Source organism: Neopelma chrysocephalum, unplaced genomic scaffold, assembly GCF_003984885.1.
Source record: "Neopelma chrysocephalum unplaced genomic scaffold, ASM398488v2 Primary Assembly neopelma1_97116, whole genome shotgun sequence".
NCBI classification, from domain to species: Eukaryota; Metazoa; Chordata; class Aves; order Passeriformes; family Pipridae; genus Neopelma; species Neopelma chrysocephalum.
Window position 1 is genome coordinate 3,563,105 of NW_020925758.1, and position 22,535 is coordinate 3,585,639.

Sequence of the window (22,535 nt, forward strand, 5' to 3'; positions counted from 1 at the left end):
TTTTTATTTTCCTCCTCTAAGCAGCACGGAGACCAGCTGGTGATCTGGGGCGTCCCAGTGCAAGGTCACTGCCCTTGTTGTGCAGCTGCCTGGTCCCTGCAGGTCTCCCCTGGCTCAGAAGGACCTGGTGGTCCCCTCAGTGGGTGGCACGGGGCATCTGCACTTGGGTCTGCAGCAAAATGTGTTAGGGGGTGTCTGGGACCAGGATGGGGCCACAGTCAGGCAGGAGGGATGTCCCTGGTCCTCTGAGATTCGTAAACACCTGCAGGGAGATGTGGTAGGTCGAAAGCTTTTGAGCTGATCATATGGAAGAAAAAGCCCAGCTGTTTCCTAGAGCTTCTGGCCTTTTCTTCCGTTCTGTTTCTAGAGGAAGTATTTGCAGGTTAAAAATCACAGTGCCTTGTCTGGAAGGCCTGAAGTGCTTTGAGGGCTTGGGACTCTCTTTTCCCAACTCAGACAGCTGTAAGGAGTGATCCCTGGCCCATGGCCACCCTTGCACGGTCACCTGCCACTGGAAAGTGACATTTTGTTAAGAAAACCCTGCAAATACTGAGATCCTCTGGCTAAATCTGCATCCTCATCCCCAGCAGATGTTGATGTTTGCCGGTTATGCCTCTGCCAGCAGTGGGGTGAGGGTCTGCCATGGTGCCTGCAAGTTCCTTTTTTCTTTAAAAGCCAGTGAGTGTATCTTGATGAGAGGTTTCTCCACTGCTCAGGGGAAGCTTGGGTAAGCAGAGGGGCTTTGAAATATGGGATTACACTCTAGAGACACCACAACTTGCTGCCATCGCTCACCCGGCTTGCGTTGGGTCCACATTCATCTGTTCCAGCCACTTGGTGCCAAGGGTGTCATTAAGTCTTTTCGCAGCAATAGAGGGTGAAAAAACACAACTTAAATGCTATGTCATTCATGTGTATGTGTTTACCTGTCCAGTTACACTTTCAAAGAGGACCACAGATGGCATCCCCAGGCTGCTCCCGAGGTTCGCTGCGGGACCCCGAGTTCAGGGGGTGTCAGTTTTAAAGGCTTTTTCACAAAGCTAACCACCTATTTTGCCCGAGCAGTTCTGGTTGCCATGAGCTGAAATACTCCGTGGCCCTCTCAGCTGCTCAGCAGGGGGGTGGGGGTTGCACCCTCATTTCTGTGCTTTCTTTGCAGTGTGGTTTACACGGGCAGTCGGGAGGCTCGGCACGCCGCTCAGCCTTTGCAAACTGCTCCGTAACGTTTTCAGGCAAATTAGGAAAAAAAAAAAAGAAAAAAAGGCAGCAAAGGGGGGAGAGGAAGAGTTACAGCTCTCCTTGTCTTGCAGATGGAAAAGGGAGAATTAAGCAGCTGAAAAATGCGGGTGATGCTGCGTGCGTTGGGAGGGGATAACTAATGAGCCTCCGAAAGGTCACGGTTTTGCTCATGGTTAACCTTCAGCAAGCTGTTACGTAGGCAGGGCATGGGCTGCGCTGGTATAAAATGAATCCGTCTCCTCTTCTCTTCCAGGAGAGAGGCTGAGACCTGCTGAAGGATAACGGGGCTGTGCAGCACAGGAGCTCCTCGTTCAGGCTGCGACGGATCAGACGGCGCTTGGCTCCGCCGGGGAAGGACACGCACAAGGGGAAGGTGCTGGAGCTGCAGACGTGGAAACTCGCCGCGCTGAGGGCCGCCAAAAAAGCTGAGTTTTGGCCTGCGAAACGTTTGCTGCCCTGGGGATTTCTGTGTGCCGAAGATGGGGTCTGCCCGTTCCGGAGAGGGAGTGACGAGGAGGGCGAAGCTTTGCTGACCGCCGGGGAGCCCGGACGGCGCCTGGATGCGCTTCACTGGTGGGGAAAACACTGCCAGGACTTGTGGGCAGGGAGGGTTTGGGGCAGTGGAGGGGCCATGGGGCTGCTCTGGGCTCTGCCCCACAGCGGGGCCGGCCGGCTGCCCCGGCACTGAGACATCATCAGGGGCGTGGGGCCGGGCGTCCGTCTGTGCCACCAGCCCCGCGCTCCGGCACTGTCTCCAGGATACCGGGGAAGGGAGACGAGGCAGGGGCTGAGAAACGTAGCAGTGCTGATGATCTCCTAGTCTCAAGAAAAAGAACCTTCCTGTTTTTCTAGGGATCAACCGGGCTGCGTTTCTCCACGCTGCTCCGGAAGTCTCTTCTAAGCCCTTGATTTCTCCCCCCAGTTCAGAACGTTTTGTTTCTCTGTGTGTGTGCGTGTGTGTGTGTGTGTGTGTGTGTGTGTACGTGCTCAGATTTGCTTTCACTCTGTGTCGCCTTGGAAGTGATGGGCTCCCAGCGAGACCACCCCACTTACAAGCACCTGTAAGCAACGATGAGGGGCTCGACTTCCAACCACGTTTCTGACCTGGAAGCTCCGCGACCCTCCCGGCTTTTCGAGTGACGACGGAGAGGGGAGCCGAGATGGCGGAGAAGTGCGACTGCATCGCCAGCATGTACGGGTACGACCTGGGCTGCCGCTTCGTGAACTTCCGCCCGCTGGGCTTCGGGGCCAACGGGCTGGTGCTGTCGGCCCTGGACAGCAAGAGCTGCCGCAAAGTGGCGGTGAAGAAGATCACGATCGGCGACGCGCGGAGCATGAAGCACGCCTTCCGCGAGATCAAGATCATCCGCCGCCTGGACCACGAGAACATCGTCAAGGTCTACGAGGTGCTGGGCCCCAAGGGCGCCAACCTGCGCGGGGACTTCTTCAAGTTCAACATGGTGTACATCGTGCAGGAGTACATGGAGACCGACCTGGCGCGGCTGCTGGAGCAGGGCAAGCTGGCCGAGGAGCACGCCAAGCTCTTCATGTACCAGCTGCTGCGCGGGCTCAAGTACATCCACTCGGCCAACGTCCTGCACCGCGACCTCAAGCCGGCCAACATCTTCATCAGCACGGAGGACCTGGTGCTGAAGATCGGCGACTTCGGGCTGGCCAGGATCGTGGACCAGCACTACTCGCACAAGGTAGGCGGTGCCCGGGGCTGGCTCGGGGAGGGAGGCACGGAATGCTGGCGGGGCAGTGTGTGTGCTGGTGGGCCCTTCTTGGGAGAACTGGCAGCTCTGAGCCCTGCTGGGGTGGTCACTGCTGGTGATCGCTCTCCTTCGCCCCAAGCCAAGCTGTGTTTTCGTAGAATCTTGTCACAGAATGTTCTGAGTTGGGAGGGACCCGTCCAGCCCAACTCTTGAGTGAGTGGCCCATTGGGGGATCAAACCCGCAGCCTTGGCGTTATTAGGACCATGCTCTAACCGCCTGAGCATAGAATAATTTGGGTGGGAAGGGACCTTTAAAGCCCATCTAGCCCGCTCCCCCTGCAATGAGCAGGGACATCTTGCACTAGGTCAGGTTGCTCAGAGCCCCTGAGCCAAACCTGGCCTTGGATGTGTTCCAGGCGTAGCCCAAGGACTGAGCTTTGCCAAGCGTGCCCCAGGGCTCTCCAGTGCTGCAAAGCTGCAAAAGAGGGCACTGGAAGGGTTCAAGTGCCATTCAAGTGTCTTTCATTGCCTTATATCTTATGTATCAAATGTATTCTCAGGTGTTTTATTCCATCCCAGCAGTGGACTGTGAGGAGGCGTGTGTTTGCTTGCTGTACTTAAGTGACTAAGCTCTGTGTTTCTTGCTTTGCTGCTGTTATAAAACACGAGCTGCTGGAAGCACATGGAAAAGGCACCTGGAATGTCTGCACACGCTCTGCTTGGCTTTGTCCTCACCTTGGAGCCAACCTGCTTCTTAAAAACCCAGTTTTGTTTGAGTTACATCCATTTAACATAGGGAGAGAGGGACGGGTCTTTGAGATTCAGTCAAATCCTTTCATCCAAGGTCAAGATCCAAGTGACATGTAAAATTCTTTGGTGTTTGGTGCTCAGACACTGTATGACAATGCAGCAGTGGTGAGTGACCAGGGCAGCCTGGTTTGCTGACAGCAGGCAGCCAGTGTGGGAGGCAGGGCAGGAGAGCTGGTGAGAAGGCTCTGTAACACACAGTCCTGATGCTAATGGACTCTGAAGGGGGATGCAGATGCTTGACGCAGGTTGCCTTCCAGGCTGGAGCTTTTTGAGCTTTTGAGCAGTGCAGGAACACGGCGGAGGCTTCGTCAGCTCGTGGATCCACACGTTGCTGGGAGAAAGCAAAGTTATCCTGTGGTCTGTGCAGTCTGCAGCTGGCTTCTGACTACAGCTGCTGCCTGGTGTTGTAAGATGAGATAAAGTGTATTTCCTTGAGCTGGGTGTTTCCGTGGGTGAGTTCAGAGTCCCCCACGGACCCGCTGTTGTGCCCGGGACGAGGTTTAAATGCGCTTTGCGTTTTCCAGTGGGTTCCTGCCCGGTGTGGCTCTGATTTGGGCACTGTTGTTTTGTGGGAAGGGGAGAGGGAACAGGATGGTGAAAGGACAATCTCGTGATCCTGAAGCTGAGCCCTGTTTTCAAGTCCTGAATCTCGGGAGAAACAAAACGTGGGGAAAAGAAAGGAGGTTGCAGATGACATCGGGGAGTGAGCGCAGCCTGCCTGCTGCCTGCCCTTTCTGTGCTCCCTTGCTCACTGGTTATTTATGACCCAGCTTAGGAGGAGGCTCCTGGCTCTTCAGATGTGTAGTTTGCTTTTTTAAGGAAGGTAAGTCCCACAGAAGACCCCTGCAAACAAGCCAGGGCTCCACGAACACAGAAAGTCGCTGGTTTAAGGAGCGTCCTGTTGTCAGGGACTGCAGGATCGGGGTAGGAGTCATCTGTCCGTGCCTGCTGCACAGCTATTGTTATTTCTAAGCAATTCTCCGTTGCCTTAATAACAGCCAGTGCAGTGGAAAGAGCTGTCAAGGGCTGCAGCTCCGTGGTGGGATGTAACTCTGCAAGATGCCATTGCACGAGCATCCCCCGACTCCTCGTGGGCTGGGGAGGCTGGAGCGTCGCTGCAGAAACACCCGTCAGAGCCTCGGTGTGCAGAGAAAACTGCTCCAGAGCAGAGCTGGAAGCGGCAGCACCGCAGATAACGTCAGATGTTGGTGATCCCTGGCGACGGGGAGGGCTGTGTTTGCCAAAACTGGGTGATGGGCACTGCACAGGAGCAGCGGGAGGGCTTGGAGGGGCCTTGGGGGTCAGTCCCGCCTTTGATGTCTCAGCTGACTCAGAGAAATCAATTCCTTTCTGTATTTCTCTTTCAACCTCCTCCCTCCTCAAGGGCTCATACAGATTTATAAGCTCCTTGGCCCGTGCTCTTGCAGGAAGGGCAGCAGGAGATGGGGGGGGAGCCAGCACGGAGCAGAACAGGGATCCTCACACCCCGACTTTTGGTGCTGTATTTCTCTTTCAACCTCCTCCCTCCTCGAGGGCTCATACAGATTTATAAGCTCTTGCAGAGCTGCCCAAAAGCAGATGAAATCCTGCTCCCTGGTTTGCTTAACTGTCTGAAGACCCTACAAAGCCTTGCAGGAAACCACTACCGTAGAGGTGTAGCTCTGCACTGCCTTCAGAGGTTTGGATCTACTGGGTCTTCGGACAGTTAAACCACAAAACATGCTCAGGGAAACATATACAAGTGCTTAGGACTTGCCCTAAGCATGTTTTGTGTGTGGAATATGCAAATGCTGGTGGCTGCATTCCGCTAACACAAAAAATTACGGGTTTTGTGGTGTTATTTGTCTGAAAGGTCACAGCTCTTCTGACCTGGTGTTCCTCAGACTCCAGACCGTCCTGCTGAGTGATAAAATGGCAAATGAGAACCACGGTAGATTGTGAGCAGGGTTCTAAACGCAGTTTGGAAATACATGTGCCACCTAAATAACAGCCCTACTCTGGTGAGATGTTTTGTTTACATGACTTCCAGCAGGCAGATGTTGAATTAGGATAACTTGTTGGGAAGGGGAGAGCTCTCCAGCTCTGGGAGATGCCATGGACCACGGTCAGGTGTTGGCCTTCACCAGCCTCGAAGCAGAGCAGCTTTGGCTGCTTTTCTCCCCCCCCTTTGGCTGGTGTTGGCTGCTCAAATCCCTTTTTCTGTGTGTTAAAGGCAGCACAGGGGCTTCCCTTTGTCTGAAACCTCCCTGGAACAAACAGGATGAATTTCCAGCTGCCAAAGCCACATCCAGGTCAGGGTCTGCACTTTCACAGGCTGGTCAGACCTGACAGCCTGAATTTTAGCCCTGTCTCAGATATATGCACTTACAAACATCTCTGAGGCACAGAGTATCAGGTGTGGGAGGAGAGGACCCTCGGGAGATGATCCTTTGCATCCCCTCTCTCTGCCATTCTGTCTCTTCCCCAAAGCTCTCTCCATCCAGCCGTGCAGGCTCCTTTCTCTTCCATCTTACTGCTCTTTATCCCAGGGAGTTTATCCCTCTAGAACAACTCCACATCAATCCCTGTTCCTTCGGTCGCTGCTGTTTGTGGTTTGGAACGCTTTGCCATGCACCTTGGTGCCCAAATGGTGAGAGGAGGAGGGTTGGAGGTGAGCATAAGGGATATTTCCAGCCTCCATGAGGTTCTTATTCTTATGCAGGACTGGCAAAGCTGAGCATCTCCTGTTTCACAACCCACCTCCTTAGTGAATTCAAGCATCTGACCTTCCCCACCGGCCCCTCTTTCTGCAGCCTCAGGGTCCTGCCTGCCCCCCCCCCACACCAGCCCCTGCCCTTCAGAAGTTCCATGGTTCGTGTTTAGCTGCCCATCTATCTCTCCACCCCCATTCTTTGTGTCCTAACGAATATCTTTGGCTCCAAAAGAGAGTCCAGATCCACCCGCGCCGAGTCTGTGAGGGAGGGAGGGGTAAAGATGAGGCGCTGCCCTCGCTCAGCTCGTGGTGGGCAGGAGGCGTGGGAGAGCAGGGAGATAGCAAAGCCAGGGCATTAAAAGCTGGCATAAGTGCCGGTGGATGTCTAGACTTTAAAATAATAAATGTTTTGGAGGGCAGGCTCGTCCCTGGCCGTGTGTCCCGTGCGGTGTTGCTGCCCAGCCCCGTGTCAGAGCAGGGACACGGGGTCGGGTGTTCCTGTCTGGAGAAGACAGTGGGGGTGTCTGTTCTGTGGGGATGCAGAGACTTCCTGGGTGTCTTCACTCGGGTGACAGGACCATGAACTAGGACTTTCCTTGTCCTCCCTGTGCTGTGCAGGATTTAGCCGGATTATCCCTCCTGGGGGCCCTTGCCTGGTGCTCCAAAGCTCTTGGGGGAGCAAGGGGACCCCCTCTCCCTTTGCCTGTTGGCAACGTCCCTGACAGAGTTAATTGGCAGGAATTCCACGCCGAGGGAGCGCAGCAGCCCTTCTGGGGGGGGAGATCCTGCGGTAAACAGTTTGCAGACCCAGCTTCAAACCTTTGAAGTCCTCGATTTCGTGGTGCTCGCCAGTCAGCACAAACATAATCGCTTCCAGTTCGTGCGGTAACATAACAAAACTCCCGAGGGGGCCTTCAGAGGAGGTGAGGATGTGGGGTTTTTGCTCCGTGCTCCTCCGGAGAGGACCACCCTCGGCGTTCAGCCCTGGGGCAGCCGCCTGTGGGCCCGTCACGGCCTCCCCGCTGTGACCCCGGCTCGGTCGTTTCTCCTCCTCTGTCCTCTCTGGTGAGACACATGAGCAGTCCTTGCTCCTGAAATAAATGCACCCTGTCATCCCAGAGCCGTGAGGACACACGTCACGTTGCCAGAGCCACACACAGCAGCCGTTCTGTCGTTCTGTTACGGAGCGATGCTCCTGCACACCCGGCGCCTTCCACAGCCCCTCCTGGAAGCGTCTCACCTGCCTTTTGAAGAAAGAAGGTTAAAAACGCTGCTGTGGAGAGGCAGCAGCTTGCTGCTGCTCCAGGATTATTCCAAGAGCTTGGGCTTGTTGCTATTTTGGGTACCCCCCCAATCTGCACCGGGAGCTGACCCGGCTCCCACGGGTGCGGCAGCAGGAATCCCGATCTGGTTGTGGATGGAGCCTTGGATACGCAGGCTGTGGTTGGATCCTGATGGATTTCCGGTTTGTGAGCGCCTGGTCCGCATCTCTGTGGCTTTTTGGCGGCAGAAAGGTGGATTTTAGTGTGAAACACTCTTGGGAGAAGCTCTGGGCTGCAGCGTTAGGGGCTGCCTGGTTTGCGGTAGGGGGGGATCCTGAATTCCCACGTCCCCTCAAGGAAACCTGCCCTTGGTCCCTCCAGCTCCAAGGAGGAGCTCCAGGCTTGGATGATGGTTGCTTTGAGGCCGTGGGCCGTGTGCTGCCATTGGTGTGACCAGTGTGATACCAGGATGCAGCCGAACCTGCCCTAAATTGTTCCTCCTCCTGGTGTCACAAAGAACACACACAAAATCCGTGCTGTGTAAAGATGAGAAAAAACACTCGTTTTTCTTTGCTTTTCGGCTCCCCTCGCTGTGCTGTTTGATATGATGTGATGCTTATCCTACCTGTGGTGAATTCATCACCTCTGTAGATTGCCTGAGCCATTCCCACACACGCTGGAGGAGCAGGGGAGAAGCAGGAAAATGATACTTGAAAATTGAGAACAAACAAACAAAAAAAAAAAGTAGCATGGGAGGGCTTGGACTTGAAACCACTTCTATTTTTCAATTAACTCAATTATATTGATTTTTGAAGAGATTCCAGTGGTTCTTCAGTGCAGAAAGGGCTGCGCTGAATCCACAGAATGTTGTCGTGAGGATGAATGTTCCATCTTAATTAGAACTAATTAATATGCTTCTGCTCGCCGTCTTTCTGTCTGGTTGAATCCACATAAATGGTAAAATTCTTGTGACCAGCCCTGCCTTGCACAGGGGACGGCTGGAAGTGCTCGGGCTCCCCACCTTGGCACCACAGGTAGGAGCTGAGCCACAGATGGGGATGGAGCCTCATCCCAGCACCCTGCAGCTGCCTGATCCCGGCTCCCCAGGGCTGTGGTGGCATTTCTCCGTGGAAATAATAATCCACAGGAGTGTAGCTACTTCCTTGAAGCAGTAGGAGAGGAACTTCTGCATGTATTTTATAAAAGTGAGGGCCTAGCCCATGATTTTAAGCCACGGTGGAGGCAGAGCAGACTGCTCAGGACTGGGGTGCTCTGCTGTCCAGTTGCTCTCACCGGAGCACCTCGTGCCAGATTGCAAAAGTCTTGGTTTTTCAACCCTCCCATCGCTCCTTCCCGGTGTTTTCCCCCTGAGAAAAAGGAGGGATGAGGCAGAGCCCAGCAGTGGAACGCTCTGGGAAGCAGTGTGGGGGGGTCCACGAGTGGTTGGGACGAGGAGAAGCTGCAGGTTGCTCCTCCCCGTGGGTCCCTCCCGTGCTTGGAGGTGGGTGGTCCAAGGGCTGGGTTGTTCAGCAGAGGGGAAAGAAGGGAGGTGACATTCAGACACACGAGGGGAGCGCCACAAGAGGTGCTGCTGACTGATCACCACCAGGAACCCCACGCAGCAGGATGTGTCCGGAGTCTAGAGCACTCACTGAGGTTTTTTCGCAGGGAATTTTCTCCAATACGTCAGAAATGCCCGGAGAGGAAAATGTTTGGCTTGTTGCGACTTACAGATATTTGCAGTGTATTGCTCATGCATTTTGCATGGTGCACACACCCCCGAGGACTCAAATCCATCTTGCTGTCAGAGAGCAGTGTTAAATCCGAGAGGAGAGTGTCATCCTTTTGCTGGGAAAGAGGACAAATCGCTCCAGCTACGAATTGCCCTGGATTACAGCCCTCAAAGTTTATTTTCTCGGGATTCTCCAGTAAATACCGGCGTCTCTTGTTGTTGGGGATGATTGCAGTAGCTGAGAAGTGGTGGTTTGATCGGATAACAAAGCCTGGGGGCTTTTGTGCTGGTTCTGATTGAGCAGCATTAGCGAAATAATATAGCGGCATTAAATGAAACTTCTCAGCTAATCAGTCTCCATTACAACTTGTCGTAAGGAGGCCAAAATTAAAATGTTCTTTTAGAAGCAAGCCCTCAGTGATTAAGAGCCCCGCGCATTTGGAAGCTGGCACAAAAACCTGCGCTGGGGGGGAAGAGGAGGGTGATAAAACCTCGTGGTGTTTGTGGTGGTGCACTGCTCTCGTGTTTGGGTGGAGAGATGTATCCTGTAACATCCCAGGAGATGCTGCACAGCACAACTGCAGCTTTATTGCAGTCGAAAACGGCCTGTGAAACCAAATGTGGGTAGGGATGGAGTTTTTAACTAAGCTCTTATACGTGAGCTGCGTTCGTGCTGCCGTTGCATTTTGGCATTCTCCAAGTGCCTCGTGGCATTTAAAGGCAGTTCAGCTCTATAACTTAGTTTTATTTTGCCACTTCTGCTGCGTTTCAATCCACCTCCTTCTGCTAATGCGCTGTACTTGACATGGAAAATGCCACTTGTGAATATTCCAGTGTTATCCCGGTGAAAGGGCCATATCCACGTCCAGCCCCAGAGCTCGGGAGCAGCAGGAGCTGGGCCATCCCCTGGCATGCCAGTGTCATTTACAGGCTTGAACACGTCCCCTTGGTTTCAGTGGGACCTGCTTGGCACTTTTGGTGCATTCCCTGGGCGAGTTCAGGAGCGGGAGGGACGTGGCCCAGAGGGTGCTGCTGAGAGCTCCTTTAAATCCTGGTCGGGCATCCCGACTGACCACCCTGCTGTGAGCAGAGCAGGACAGAGGATGGGGGTCTGCCCCACCAGCAGGGTGACAAGGGAGGGAGGGGATTTATTGGGCCAGGCTCAGGCTCAGTGCAAGCTTTCCTATCTCTGCACCATCTCGATGTTCCCCAGAAGGGCTTTCCCACTCATCCCATGCCGTCTTATTTTCAGGAGTCTTGGCTAGGAGCCCTTGGCAGCTACGTTACCCACTCAGCGATGCTGTAAGACATCTGCTAGCCCAGGAGGCTTTCCTTCCACGTGGCACTGACGTTCCTCCCTAAATCTGTTTCTTTGAACAATTCCCTTGTTTATCCTGCGTGGGTTTGTCCGCAGTTCCCAGGGCACGCGGGGTTTGCTGCGGCAGCATCCCGAGGGCTCAGGTGGGGTGAACTCACCAGGCTTGTGTGAGAGGGTGGATCCTGCTGAGTGCATCCTCTGGGCTCTGCCCTCCTGGAGCCCCACGTGCTCCCTGTGCCACCTCTGCTCGGGTCTCGTGTCCCTCCTGGCGCCCGCGGGGCTGACCCGGTGGTGGCTGCTCTGGCCTGGGCTCCCCTGGGAGCTCCTGACCTTTTAAAAATTCGTTTTTGGCATCAGCGCTGGAAGCTGGATCCATGGGAATTCAGCAGTACGTGGGTTGCTGTTACCAGCAGTTTGGGTAGCCGTGGAAGGACTACAGATACGGGACTGACTAGAAATGGAATGAGAGAAAGATTGCAGACTGGTAACCTTTGGAAACTAAGCACTGTGCTTGGGGTCCTGGGCTGGGAAAGGTTTCCATGGCACACTGCTGGTTCTAGCAGGGACCCAGGAAAGTACTTAAATAATGTGCTTAACTTCCAAAATGTCTCAGGTGGGGGGATTGGGATTTACAGAATACATCTGAGTACTCTAAGGGTGACCTGGAATAACTCGTGCAGGTGTGATCTGCAAATCCGTGCTGCCGAAGCCATCTGTCCTTTGCAGAACACGCTTCAATACCATGGTGACAAAACAGCTTTGCCTCCCGGAGCACTGAAGTATCTCTGTCTCCAGTGGCGTATCTCGTGTCTTTGCTTCCTTGCACAACAGAGAACCAGCCCCCAGCCTGCCTCAGGTGCAGCACAGGCGTGTGCTGGGCAGGTTCTCCCGCGGGATCCGGTGGCGGGGCCGCGGCGGGCGGCGGGGGCTGGCCGGGGAGGAGCTCTCCTTGCTGACCTCCTCCCTCTCTGCTCTTTCAGGGTTACCTCTCAGAAGGCCTGGTGACCAAGTGGTACCGCTCCCCCCGCCTCCTGCTCTCGCCCAACAACTACACCAAAGCCATCGACATGTGGGCGGCCGGCTGCATCCTGGCCGAGATGCTGACGGGAAGGATGCTCTTTGCTGGTAGGTTTCTGACCCCTGTTGATTCATTTTTTTTCTTTTTGCTGCCTCCTTCCTCGCTGCCCAATTCTGAGGCTTTCTAGCAGGGGCAGAGGGAATCCCCCCCCTCCCCTCCTTTCCAGCAGGGATCCTGCGCTTGGTTATTAGGCATGAGGGGTGTCCCCAGAACAAGCCTCACTTGTGCAGCCCCTGCTATTAGAGGGTCCCTTGGTTGGTGAGAACTTCACGTAGGGATAGAGAATAGTTTGGTTTTCGCTCAGGCTTCCTGTGTTTCCCTGGGAAGGCCATGTGGTGGGCTGGGTGTGATTGCACCCTGTGGGTGCCCGGGGCTGGCCGGGGTCGGCGGTGCCTCCGTGCCAAGCCTCGCCGGGCAGGGACTGCCTGCCTGCTGCCAAAAGGAAAACCTTGAACAAAGAGCAGTTCTGATGAAACAACAAAACCTTTTTCTGTTTCTGCGTTTCCAGCAGAAAATAAGAGCTTTTTGTTGGGAGGAAGGATGCTAAAAAAAAAAAAAACAACAAACCATAGGGTGGCATAAAAGGACAGGACATAATGGTGCCCTGTCCCGAGAGTTTTGTACTCTAAGCCGTGGATTCAAATCGTGATGATGGATTTCTTCAAGGTATTTCTTTTCTTTGAGTGTAGACATTTGAATGCCACTGCCCATTTTCAGCCATTCTCAGGATTTTCCTGTAAGCAGGTGCTGGAGCTGTAAAGGTGCGGTGCAAGGAGAAGAAAGCAACGGAAGCGCAGCAAGAAGCTTGCAGTTGTCACTTGCAGCATTTGAAACTCAACTCTTGGTGCTCCCGAGCAGCAAAAAAGTTATTTAATACAGTCCCAGAACTGCTACTGTCAGGAGCAGAGCTGTGCTTCCCAAGCTGGGACGTGGAGCTGTTCATTCAGGGGTGAAGCAGCTGTTGAAGGAGCTGCTTCCCTGCCCGGGGTCTGCAGCAGTGCTCCCCCTCCATCAGCCTTTAGTGTTCTGAATGACAAGGTTTAACACGTTTTGTGAGCAGCTGTTTTTTGCGGGGTTGTGTAAATAAATGATCAGACCCATTAATAATGGAGAAGGGCTTCTTCTTCACGAATATTTCAGCGCGCACCGCAGAGCTCTCCGCAGCCAGCGCTTGGTTGCAGCTGCTCTGCTGCTCCCTCTCCCACTCCTGCTTGCAGCTTCCATGTTTCTTTTGTGAGAGCTGAAAAATAAGCAGTCGGTGTGATTTTGAGAAGACCATTAAAATTGCCTCCTGTTCCTGCCTTCCTCTCGTTCCTCAGTCTCCCCGAAGTTTTCAAATCCAGGGGCTTCAGCTTTGACAATTACGCCTCCAGCCTGGCTGCTCCTGCTGTTTCCTCAGGGTGTATTCCAGGAGCAGGGACATCTCCACGTGCCACTGGTCCTTGCAGATGCAGGCCCTTTTCTGGTGTCTCTGGGAGATGCTGAACCCCAGGGTAGAAGTTACGTTGGCTGGCACCGCTGAGGTGTCCAAGCTGGTCTTTAAAGCTCATTTCACAGTCAAGGCAGAGGCAAAAATAGCCCCAGGATGGGGTTCATCCGGCCTTCTGTTTGCTGCCTGCCTTAGACAGGGACAGAATGTGCCTTAGAAATATTTATGTGTCCAGTAATGCTCATTAAGAGCGTCCAGAGGACAAGCAGACATGCCCATGCTGGTGTTACACGTGGCTGGAGGTGAGATCAATCCCGTCCTGCTGCCCGGGCAAGATTGCCCCAGAGCAGCCAAGAACCTGCTTTACAGGCTGGTTCCTGAGAATCCGCGGCAGGTTGGAGATGAGGAGATGGGATTTGGCAGATCACAGGCTGGGCTCAGCCAGGCACATGCTGTGAGCATCCCTTCTTCTCTGCTTCCCAGCCCGGTGCAGCCACTTAATGAGCCCCCAGATGCTGGCAGGATACCCGGTTAATGGGTGGGGAATCAAAACCGAAGCTCAAAATACATATTCCTTTTTTTTTTTTGGTTGCTTTAAAAATAGCCCGTAGAGTTGTTATGGGAAGGCCCTGGCCTTATGCCCTATTTTCCCAGCCTCCTCCCATGCCAGTAAGTAAAGAAAAGGCCAGGGTGGGAGCCTGGCAGCAGGCAGGATGACCGTGGTGTCCACCTTTCATCTGCTGCTGTCCAAAGAGCAGGAGAATAGAGGGAACAGGTAGAATCTAACAACAGGGGTTCATCTTTGGTTCTGCTTTTCTCCTCTCTGCCTGGGAGAAGGAGTTTACCCCCAGCCAGCTGCAGGATGAGACTTTAGGAGAGTCCTGGGTCACCAGCAAACACCCCATGGGAAGTAACAGTGATGCAGCTCACAGAAAGCTGCAAACCTGCAGTAATTGCCTTCCACTGGATAAATGGTTTTTTGAGTGTGCATCAGTGGCACGATTTAAATGGAATGCTTAGCATAAATCAATATAATTAACTCGGTAGTCTATCTGGGGTGCTTAAGCAACGCAGGTAAATTAAGGTGATCGGTTATTAGGAATTAGACGTCACTCGCCGCTTCCGTTCTCCTGCACAAATTAATGAACGTCCAGCAAAGAGGGACCCCCAGGCCTGTTCCCCGTGGTGGGAGGAGCAGCTTCGGGCTTGGCAGAGCCCTGGGAGGTCACGCAGCAAACTTGGTTGTCCCAAAGCTTGCAGGAGTGAAGCACTGTCTCCACCAAGCTAAAATCCGGATTGCAGATCCTCGGAGAGCTCCCCATCACGAGCAGCGTGGAAAACAGGGAAGAGCACCCGTAACTAAGCAGCTACAGCTCCCTCCAGTGACTTTTTCACCTTCTGCTGCTGGAGCTTGTCTGAAAGCATCGTCGGTGGAAGCAGGAGTAAAATAGGAGAGAAGAAGTAAAAAGGAGAACAAGGAGAACAGATCTGTCCTTGCAGATCTCCACGGGGTTCGCCAGTGGGGCTGTGCCAGAGCTGGAAGATGGCACAGGGACTTTCCCCATGGGATCAGGGCTTAGTCACAGGGCTTGGGTGCTTCCCCAGGAGCTGGCTGCCAGCCTGCAGACGGGTTCCCTTTTCCAAGATGTGATGCAGAGCTGCTCGTTCTCTCCTCGGGCAGCGGCAGCACGTCGCGTTTATTCTGCCTGTAGTTCATGTTTTTCTTTTCAGGAATTAATGCCTTCAGAAAAAGGTCCCTGGGAATTACATAAATAGAGGATAATGGAGGAGCATTGTGTTTCCTGAGAGCCATAATTCAAGGCTTCCAGCGTTGCATTAGCAGCTTCTTTGTGTGGCTGAGCACGGTGCCTTTTGGCTGCCAGGTGCCCTTGGTGAGCAGTGGCTGGGGCTGAAGGAGCAGCCACCAAAGCCTTTGTGACTCTCAATGCCCAGTAATTTTGGTCACAGTTCGGGAATTAGCCTGACTAACAAGGTGTTGGTTTCCCAGCAGTTATCTTTATTTTCCCCTGGAGCTGTGCTGCGAATCTCTAAGTGACCTAAAATGAGTTTTTCCTGTGGGAAAGTGAATTTATGTTGCTAGGATTGATGTTGGAAGGGCGTCCCTCTGCCTTTTGTGCTTTCCCTATTGCTTTATTTTGTTCTGAGTAGTTGATGTGAGTGGACATGTGGTGTGATGCTGACCAGCTGGGCTAATGTCAGTGTTGCTTTGGGGCTGTCTTTAAGTTCGCTGCCACGTCCTGGCTCTGAGCTCTGCCTTTTGGGGGAAAAGTGGGTAAAAGTGGTCGTGAGTGCGTTGAACCAAACCTGGTTGGAGTGATGAGGCCGTGGTGGATGGAGAGACCCTTTCCCAAGGGTCTCATTCCATTGTCAGTCATTTCCTTGATGATTGACAACGCCCTTGGCCAGGGTAGTTGTGTTTGGGTATGAGCTCCGTGGGTGTGAGCCTGGAAACCTCCTACAGACCCACAGGGAGCTCTGGGCTGGGGAGGGGAGCCCCTGTGAGGTGCCAGGGACCTCCAGAGGACAGGGTTGCCTCGGGGCAAGTGGTCTCCACCATCCCCTGTGAGTTGGCCTCTCCACCCTCCTCACTGGAAGCACTGTGCCATAAATGAGCCTGACTCCTCTTGCTGTGGATCAGCTGGGCATTACCTGCCGGTGAAGCCACCTGAAATCCTTGACTTGGGACAGCAGGGACTCTGTAGCCCAAAAATCCCCGTGGGTTTGCCTGCCCCAGCCAGCTCGCTGCCTAAGTGGCTCGTCCTGCTTCTAAATGACAGAATATTCATAACTGGCTTTCCTGGCAGGCAGAAAATCAATAGTGCAGCTCCGTGTTTCTACCAGGCTGTTTCTCTGATTTACCTTCTATGTCTCATCTCCCCTGCCTGTTCTCTGCCCGTTCAGGGGGCCACGAGCTGGAGCAGATGCAGCTCATTCTGGAGACCATCCCCGTCATCCACCAGGAGGACAAAGAGGAGCTGCTCAAGGTGATGCCCATGTTCATCAACAGCACGTGGGAAGTGAGGAAGCCGCTGAGGAAGCTGCTGCCCGAGGTGGACAGTGAAGGTACAGTGCTGCCCGCTGCCTTTGGCAGTGCCCTTCTCCTGGGGCTTCCCCTGGCTGTCATGTTCCCAGGCCTGCTTCCTCAGGCTCCCGCAGGAATTGCCCTCAAGGGGCAAGTGCGTGAATGCTGGTGGAGAGGATTCAGATATTGTCAGTTGCTCCTGTAGGTCACACATCCCTCACAGAGCCTCCAGGCCCTGCTGACCACCCCACCAGGGGAGGTGAGGGCTGCAGGACAGCACTCAGGACGCTGTAGCTTGCTCACAGGTCGCTCCTAAGGGTGAAACAGTCTTCCAAGACTATTCCAAGGTGCCTGCCTGCCTTCCCATGCCTCTCCTTGGGCTGTAAGCGGGGGGCTCAGCCCAGAGGTTCTTTTCAAGCCCTGTTTGTTTCGTTCCTGTGGTTTTTGCATGAACAGTACAGCAAGACACATCATTTTACTTCACGTGTGTCCGAACGCCGTGAGATGGTTGCTGCAGGAACACTGTCCACGTGCTCTCCTGAGCTCCTTCCAAGGTTAAACCAGCAACCTGCCAGTTTTGGGGAGACGTCAGGACCAAGCCCAGCTTATGTTTGCTGGCGTAACTCTTCAATATAAGACATCCAGCGTCTGCTCTTGGCAACGCGATATCCGTCAGCCCCGGGGTGCCCAGGGAGCACGTCAGCCTCCGGCACGCAGGGGCAGATTTATTCCCTGCCATTACCGCGGGGAGAAAGGTCACCTGCGCCCCTCGCATAATTCACGGTCGTTTTCCTGCCTCCCTGACCCGCAATATATCGTAACATTACAAATTGTAACGTGTCGTTCCACCGCGCCCCGTGCCCGCAGCCGGTGACCTTACGGAGCTATTGATTCCCTCCCACTTAATTAGTCCGAGTGATGGAATAATCTCGCGGGAGACGGTCGGATATTGGTTAATGGTGAAGCGCTGAGGCGGTAGGCAGGGCTGCCCTTTCTGCTGAGTGACTTTGCCCCCGAGGAAACTGTCCCGCTCACACGGTTACACCTTTAGTGGGGATGTTCCTGAAGGTGCAGCATGAAGTTGTAACTGGAGAAAGGCGTGTTGCTGTTTGTGATGTCTGAACTCAAAGAAAGAATCAGCTGGATAAGCAACAACTTAAGTGACAAAACAGTGATTTTGTCTTTTCACATAGCCTCGGTAAGAAGAGTCGTCAAAGAAATCACAACAAGCCCCCTGCGTTTAGATTTAATTCCAGTGGCCACTTTAATTGCACTGAAATTTCCTCCTCCGTCACTGTAGAGAGAGTTCGTGCACTACAGTCTTTCTAAAATAATTTCTGTCACGCAGAATTCTTTAAATATTAACGTGTAAAATATACTTACGGCGTTGGTCATGCTGAAGGCTTTTAAGAATTGTGGTAAATCTAATCCACTTCAGCTGCATGGAAAGATGTGAAACCAGTTGCCCGCAGCGCAGTGTGCCCGTCGGATGGATCCAAGAGCGTGGAATCAAATCCCGACACCACCCAGGGGCCTTTTTTGGGGGTGTGATTCACCGTTCTGCTCGGGATCACGGCGCTGGGTGTGACACACACACGCCGTCCCGTGGAGGCACGAGGATGCTCTCACAGTCATTCCTCCTGCCTTGCTGGAGGAGGTGACACCTGAGGGCTCCTGTGGTGGATGAGATGGATGGATGCAGCAAGGACAGGAGTGCCTGGTGTGGGTGCACTTGGGGTGTGGCCTTTAATTCCTTTAATTCCTCCCTGACTTTGAGGCGATTTGTTATGGGGGGTTCCACGAGACTCGTCCTGGGAAGGGCGCTGCTGCTGCTTCAGAGGAATTAGTGAGCTGGTTTTCTCTGTGCTCCACAGCTATTGATTTTCTGGAGAAGATACTGACATTTAACCCCATGGATCGGCTGACGGCCGAGATGGGCCTGCAGCACCCCTACATGAGTCAGTATTCCTGCCCCGAGGACGAGCCCGTGTCCCAGCACCCATTCCGGATTGAGGACGAGATCGACGACATTCTGCTGATGGAGGCCAACCAGAGCCAGATGTCCAACTGGGACAGGTAAGGTGCCCCAAGGGTGGGCCAGAGACCTTAAATTCTTAAATTCTTGAGGCAGAACTTGACTGGTGAGTCCCTGACCTGCCCTTGCCTGGGTTCCATCACACGTGTTCCAGACCCATGAAAGGCACCTGTGCTTCCTTCTTGAGCCCATATTGTGATTCTGGCCCGAGCTGGCACCTCACCAGACCCAACGAGAGGTTCATCATTGATTTCCTCAGGGAGCAGGTGTTGAGTCTGCACGTCCCAGTTACTGCGTACCTTTCTGCTTTTGGGTTTTATTCACAGCCTGTATTGTCACTTGAGTTTAAGTGGCTCTACGGCCCTTCCCTCTGTCCTCTTTTCCTATAATGCAGGTTATACAATAATGTAATTCTCTCACCTTTTTGGGGACAGGGCCTGGTTTGAAGCACTGTATTTATCACTTTTTGAGGTGCCCGAGCACCAGAGACCATAGATCTGGGGGTCTTGTAAAAAATCCTTAGTTGTGTTGACGTTTAAATGGTTTGCTGAAAGCCACGCTGGAAGTTCAGAGCAGGTCAAAGCTTTGAGCTGAGGTCTCTAATGTCCTAGATGATTACCCCAGTTACTGGTCCAGTCCCAGCACTGGAGCAGCTAGGACAAAATAAGCAGCTGGGAATTAACTAGGTTCATTTTTCTACAGAGCTCCTTCCAGCTGAGCGGGATGAGCTGGCTGAGGATGTCTGCAGCTTGGTTCCTCTCTGCACGGCAATTTAACCTCCTTGCCTTCTTAATACACTGTATTTCACCAGCACTGAAAAAATTACCTAAAGAAATCCCTTGCCTTCACTATTATTAATCTCTTTACCTGAGTGAGCATGTGCCAGAGTGGAGGCTGCGGGGGACAACCAGGTCAATTAGGTGAAGAGGAAAGCTGGAAGCTTTCCTCAGGATACCTGTCTTCAGTATATCCCCACAGCTCCAGCGTTCCTGTCAGTTATAGTCCCCAAAGCAGCAAATCAGTTGGTGGAGGTCACCTTGTCACCTTTTTATCTCTTGGCTTTCTCGGTTTGGCAGAGGAAGCTGGGACTTAGAGTGTCCTGCCACCCGGCTGGACGCATCTGCTGCGGGGCTGTAAAGTTTGCAAAGCAAGCCAAGCGTTTTGGAGGCAAGAAATGATTTTGCCTGTGTGTTGTGGGGCACCTGAAGAGAGTTTTGTTGCCGTGACAGAGCCCCAGTGCCTGGGCTAACAAGTCTTTTAAAGGCAGCTCAGTTAGGAAACAGTAAATTAGATGTCACTTTGAAAACCGTGGCTAAGAATGGGTGTTGTCAGGTTAATTGCAGTCAAGGGAGTTAAACTGATTTGAGAAGTTATCACTTAGCAAGGTGACCCTTCAGGGATGCTCTTGGTCCCTGAGGTCAGAATAAACTGGTGATGTCCAGTCTCAGTGGGGACCAACAAGGAGCCCTCACACCATGGTACTTGTGGGCTGAGGGACAGTTTGATTACTGGTGTTGTTAATTGTGTTTTAATCCCAAGTGGAGGGAAGGTGACGAAGGGCTAAAGGAAGGGGCCAGTTGGTTTGGTTGTTGGGCTTTTATTCCAGCTCTGGGCCCCATCTCAGATGGGTAAATTACTCACCCCACTGGCTTTTTAACACACGAGAATAAGGTCTCTGATATCAATAAGGCATTAGAGAGCTGTAGGTAAGTGGTAAATCAGAGAGCAAAAGGCAGAACTACCAGCAGCAGCTGATACTGGTTTGAGCACTGCTGCTTCCAACAGAGCCACTGTCTGTGTGTCTTTCACAGGTATCACATAAGCCTCTCCTCTGATTTGGACTGGAGGCACGACAAGCACCACGAGATGGATGAGGTTCAGCGGGACCCCCGGGCAGGGTCTGAATCCACCGCTGAGGAAGCGCAGGTCGACCCACGGAAATACTCACAGAGCAGCTCGGAGAGGTTCCTGGAGCTGTCCCACTCCTCCATGGACCGAGTGTTTGATGCAGACTGTGGGAAATCGTGTGATTACAAAGTGGGGTCGCCTTCCTACTTGGACAAACTGCTGTGGAGGGACAGCAAACCCCACCACTACTCAGAGCCCAAGCTAATCCTAGATTTGTCCCACTGGAAAAGAGCGACCATAGCGCCCGCAGCTGAGCTGTCGCTGGAAGAAGAACCATCCAACCTCTTCCTGGAGATCGCCCAGTGGGTGAAGAGCACGCAGGCGGGGCTGGAGTGTCCCAGCTCCCTGCCCGAGATCCAGGAGCGGAGCCTGCCCTCTTCCCCTCACCGCCTGCGCAAGGAGCCCGCCGAGGTCAGCAGGGAGGCGGACCCCGAGTTCGACCTGGACGTCTTCATCTCCAGGGCGCTGAAGCTTTGCACAAAACCCGAGGATCTTCCGGACAACAAGCTCAACGAGATCAACGGGGCCTGCATCTCCGAGCACCCCGGGGAGATGGTGCAGGCAGAGGTGTACCAGAAGGAGCGGTGGTGAGGGGGGAACCCCCGCTGCGCCTCCCTCTCCCTCTCGGGCGGTGTGGCCGCTGCCCGGGGGCCGAGTGGCTTCCCCACTGTCATGGACCATCCGCTTTTCACACTGTACCAAATGCCTTTTTCGGAAAAAGGCGAGCACAAACCACACACACGCCCCTCTTGGTGCCTTCCAAGAGGTGCGAACGAAATACTGAGTTTCTTATACTGCCTTAACACTCTTGCCTTGCAATCCTCTGGGACCTGTTTGAAGCTTAAGCGTGCAGGGGGGAAAAAAAATGACAGTACGTGGTAGGTTTACAAACAGAAGTCAAGTCAACTTCTTGAACCCTTCTTTTTCTATAGCAACTTAAAATGACGAGGACAAAAATTTTTCGGTGTGGTCAGATAACCACGTCGTGGTTTGACAGGCTCCCAAAACAAGAAACTTCGAGCTCCTCTGAGGCACCTGTGTGAGCACAGGTACGGAGAGAAGTGGTGCCAGGCAGTGTCTGTGGCCGGCTGTCGGTCGGCAGAGAATGGAACTAGAGGTAGAGTTTGGCCATCAGACAGAAAATAACTCTTGGAGAATGTTAACGGGGAAGAAATTTGACCCACAGAGTATGGGCCACTTGGGGATTCGTTTTTTTTTTTTTTCCGATAGGAAGACGAAAATTTTTGCCAGGCGCGTTCTCCTGGTTCGGTTTCTCACACCTAAAGTTTTCACCTTGTGGAGCACCGTATGATGCATTTCAGTGTGTAACAACCTGGTGCTGCGAGTCCTGCCTCGGGCATCTGCCCAGCAAGACCAGCAAATCCCAGTGGAAAGGGCTGGACGGGAGCTGAGAGCCAGGAACAGGGTGTCCCACGGTGTGATGCTGCCCGGCACCACCAGCTACACACACTCAGCGAGGGCACCCACCTTTCCTGTCAAAAGAGGAATTAAAACACTACTATTTTTACCTTCTGACAAAGAACCTGTGAAGGAAACAACAGTTCCTGTGGCATTAGAGTCATCGCTGGCCGCTTTGCTTACAGCTTCTTTGGGAGGTGCTGGCGTCAGCAGGCAACCCAGCCTGGTGTGTAAATAGACAAAAAAGACACAACTGATCTACTGTAACTTCTGTTTTCATCCACACTTCCGAGCACCTTAATTATTAATCGGCTAACGAGAGTTTGTATATGGAAGAAATGTTCTATACTTATATTTAACCAAACTCGGCAGTTTTTTTAGGTGGAAAAACCTGTAAATAGCGTGATAAAAGAGCCGACCTCTGCTTTCCTTGCCGCTGTGCTGCGCAGCCCAGTGGCACTGCTTCCATTTGTAAAAGAGGAACTACTGTACTTAGGAACTCCGAGGTCCGTATTTAACTGCTCCTATACCAATTATTTCCACCCTCTTAGCAAGTAACCTACTAAATACTCTGAGATGTGAAGAAAACTCATGTGAGATCAGATAACTAACAGCAGCATTTGCTGTATTAACCCTGGTTTCTCGTCCTGGTGGGATCAGGTGCAGGCTTAGCTGCAGGAGAGCTTGTGCTGGGCCTTGACAAGCCCAAAAGCATCTTCCTACTGTGAAGAGCTCGCCTTGGGGTGATGGAAACGCCGTTCCTCCAGCTGATTAGCAGCATAGGTGTGAAGGCTGCCAGCTGCACGGATGGGATGGGGTGAAAGTCCTGGGAAACGGGCGGAGAAGGCATTTGGA

The 22,535-nt window shown here is 53.2% G+C and overlaps 1 protein-coding gene across 3 annotated transcripts; it reads left to right on the plus strand.

Annotated features, from left to right (window-relative positions):
* Nucleotides 1-1,137: 1,137 nt before the first annotated feature.
* On the plus strand, nt 1,138-20,965 carry MAPK4 (mitogen-activated protein kinase 4). Of its 3 annotated transcripts, XM_027671650.1 has the most exons (5): nt 1,152-2,945; nt 11,749-11,893; nt 16,198-16,359; nt 18,193-18,394; nt 20,165-20,965. In XM_027671650.1, exons 1-5 carry the CDS (start codon nt 2,400-2,402, stop codon nt 20,850-20,852), a joined length of 1,743 nt encoding a protein of 580 aa, XP_027527451.1. In that variant the 5' UTR covers nt 1,152-2,399; the 3' UTR covers nt 20,853-20,965. The 3 variants fall into 3 exon arrangements, with proteins under 3 accessions (XP_027527452.1, XP_027527453.1, XP_027527451.1); XM_027671651.1 differs by lacking the exons at nt 16,198-16,359; nt 18,193-18,394; nt 20,165-20,965 and adding an exon at nt 12,588-12,801 and having other exon boundaries at nt 1,138-2,945; XM_027671652.1 differs by lacking the exons at nt 16,198-16,359; nt 18,193-18,394; nt 20,165-20,965 and adding an exon at nt 12,531-12,630 and having other exon boundaries at nt 1,142-2,945.
* Nucleotides 20,966-22,535: the final 1,570 nt, after the last annotated feature.

Excerpts from the sequence above, each read along its gene's own strand:
- MAPK4 (XM_027671650.1), top strand. The coding sequence starts at position 2,400 with ATGGCGGAGAAGTGCGACTGCATCGCCAGCATGTACGGGTACGACCTG. Across the intron at positions 16,360-18,192 it reads GCCCGAGGTGGACAGTGAAG|CTATTGATTTTCTGGAGAAG; the intron begins GTACAGTGCTGC and ends TGTGCTCCACAG. Across the intron at positions 18,395-20,164 it reads CAGATGTCCAACTGGGACAG|GTATCACATAAGCCTCTCCT; the intron begins GTAAGGTGCCCC and ends TGTCTTTCACAG.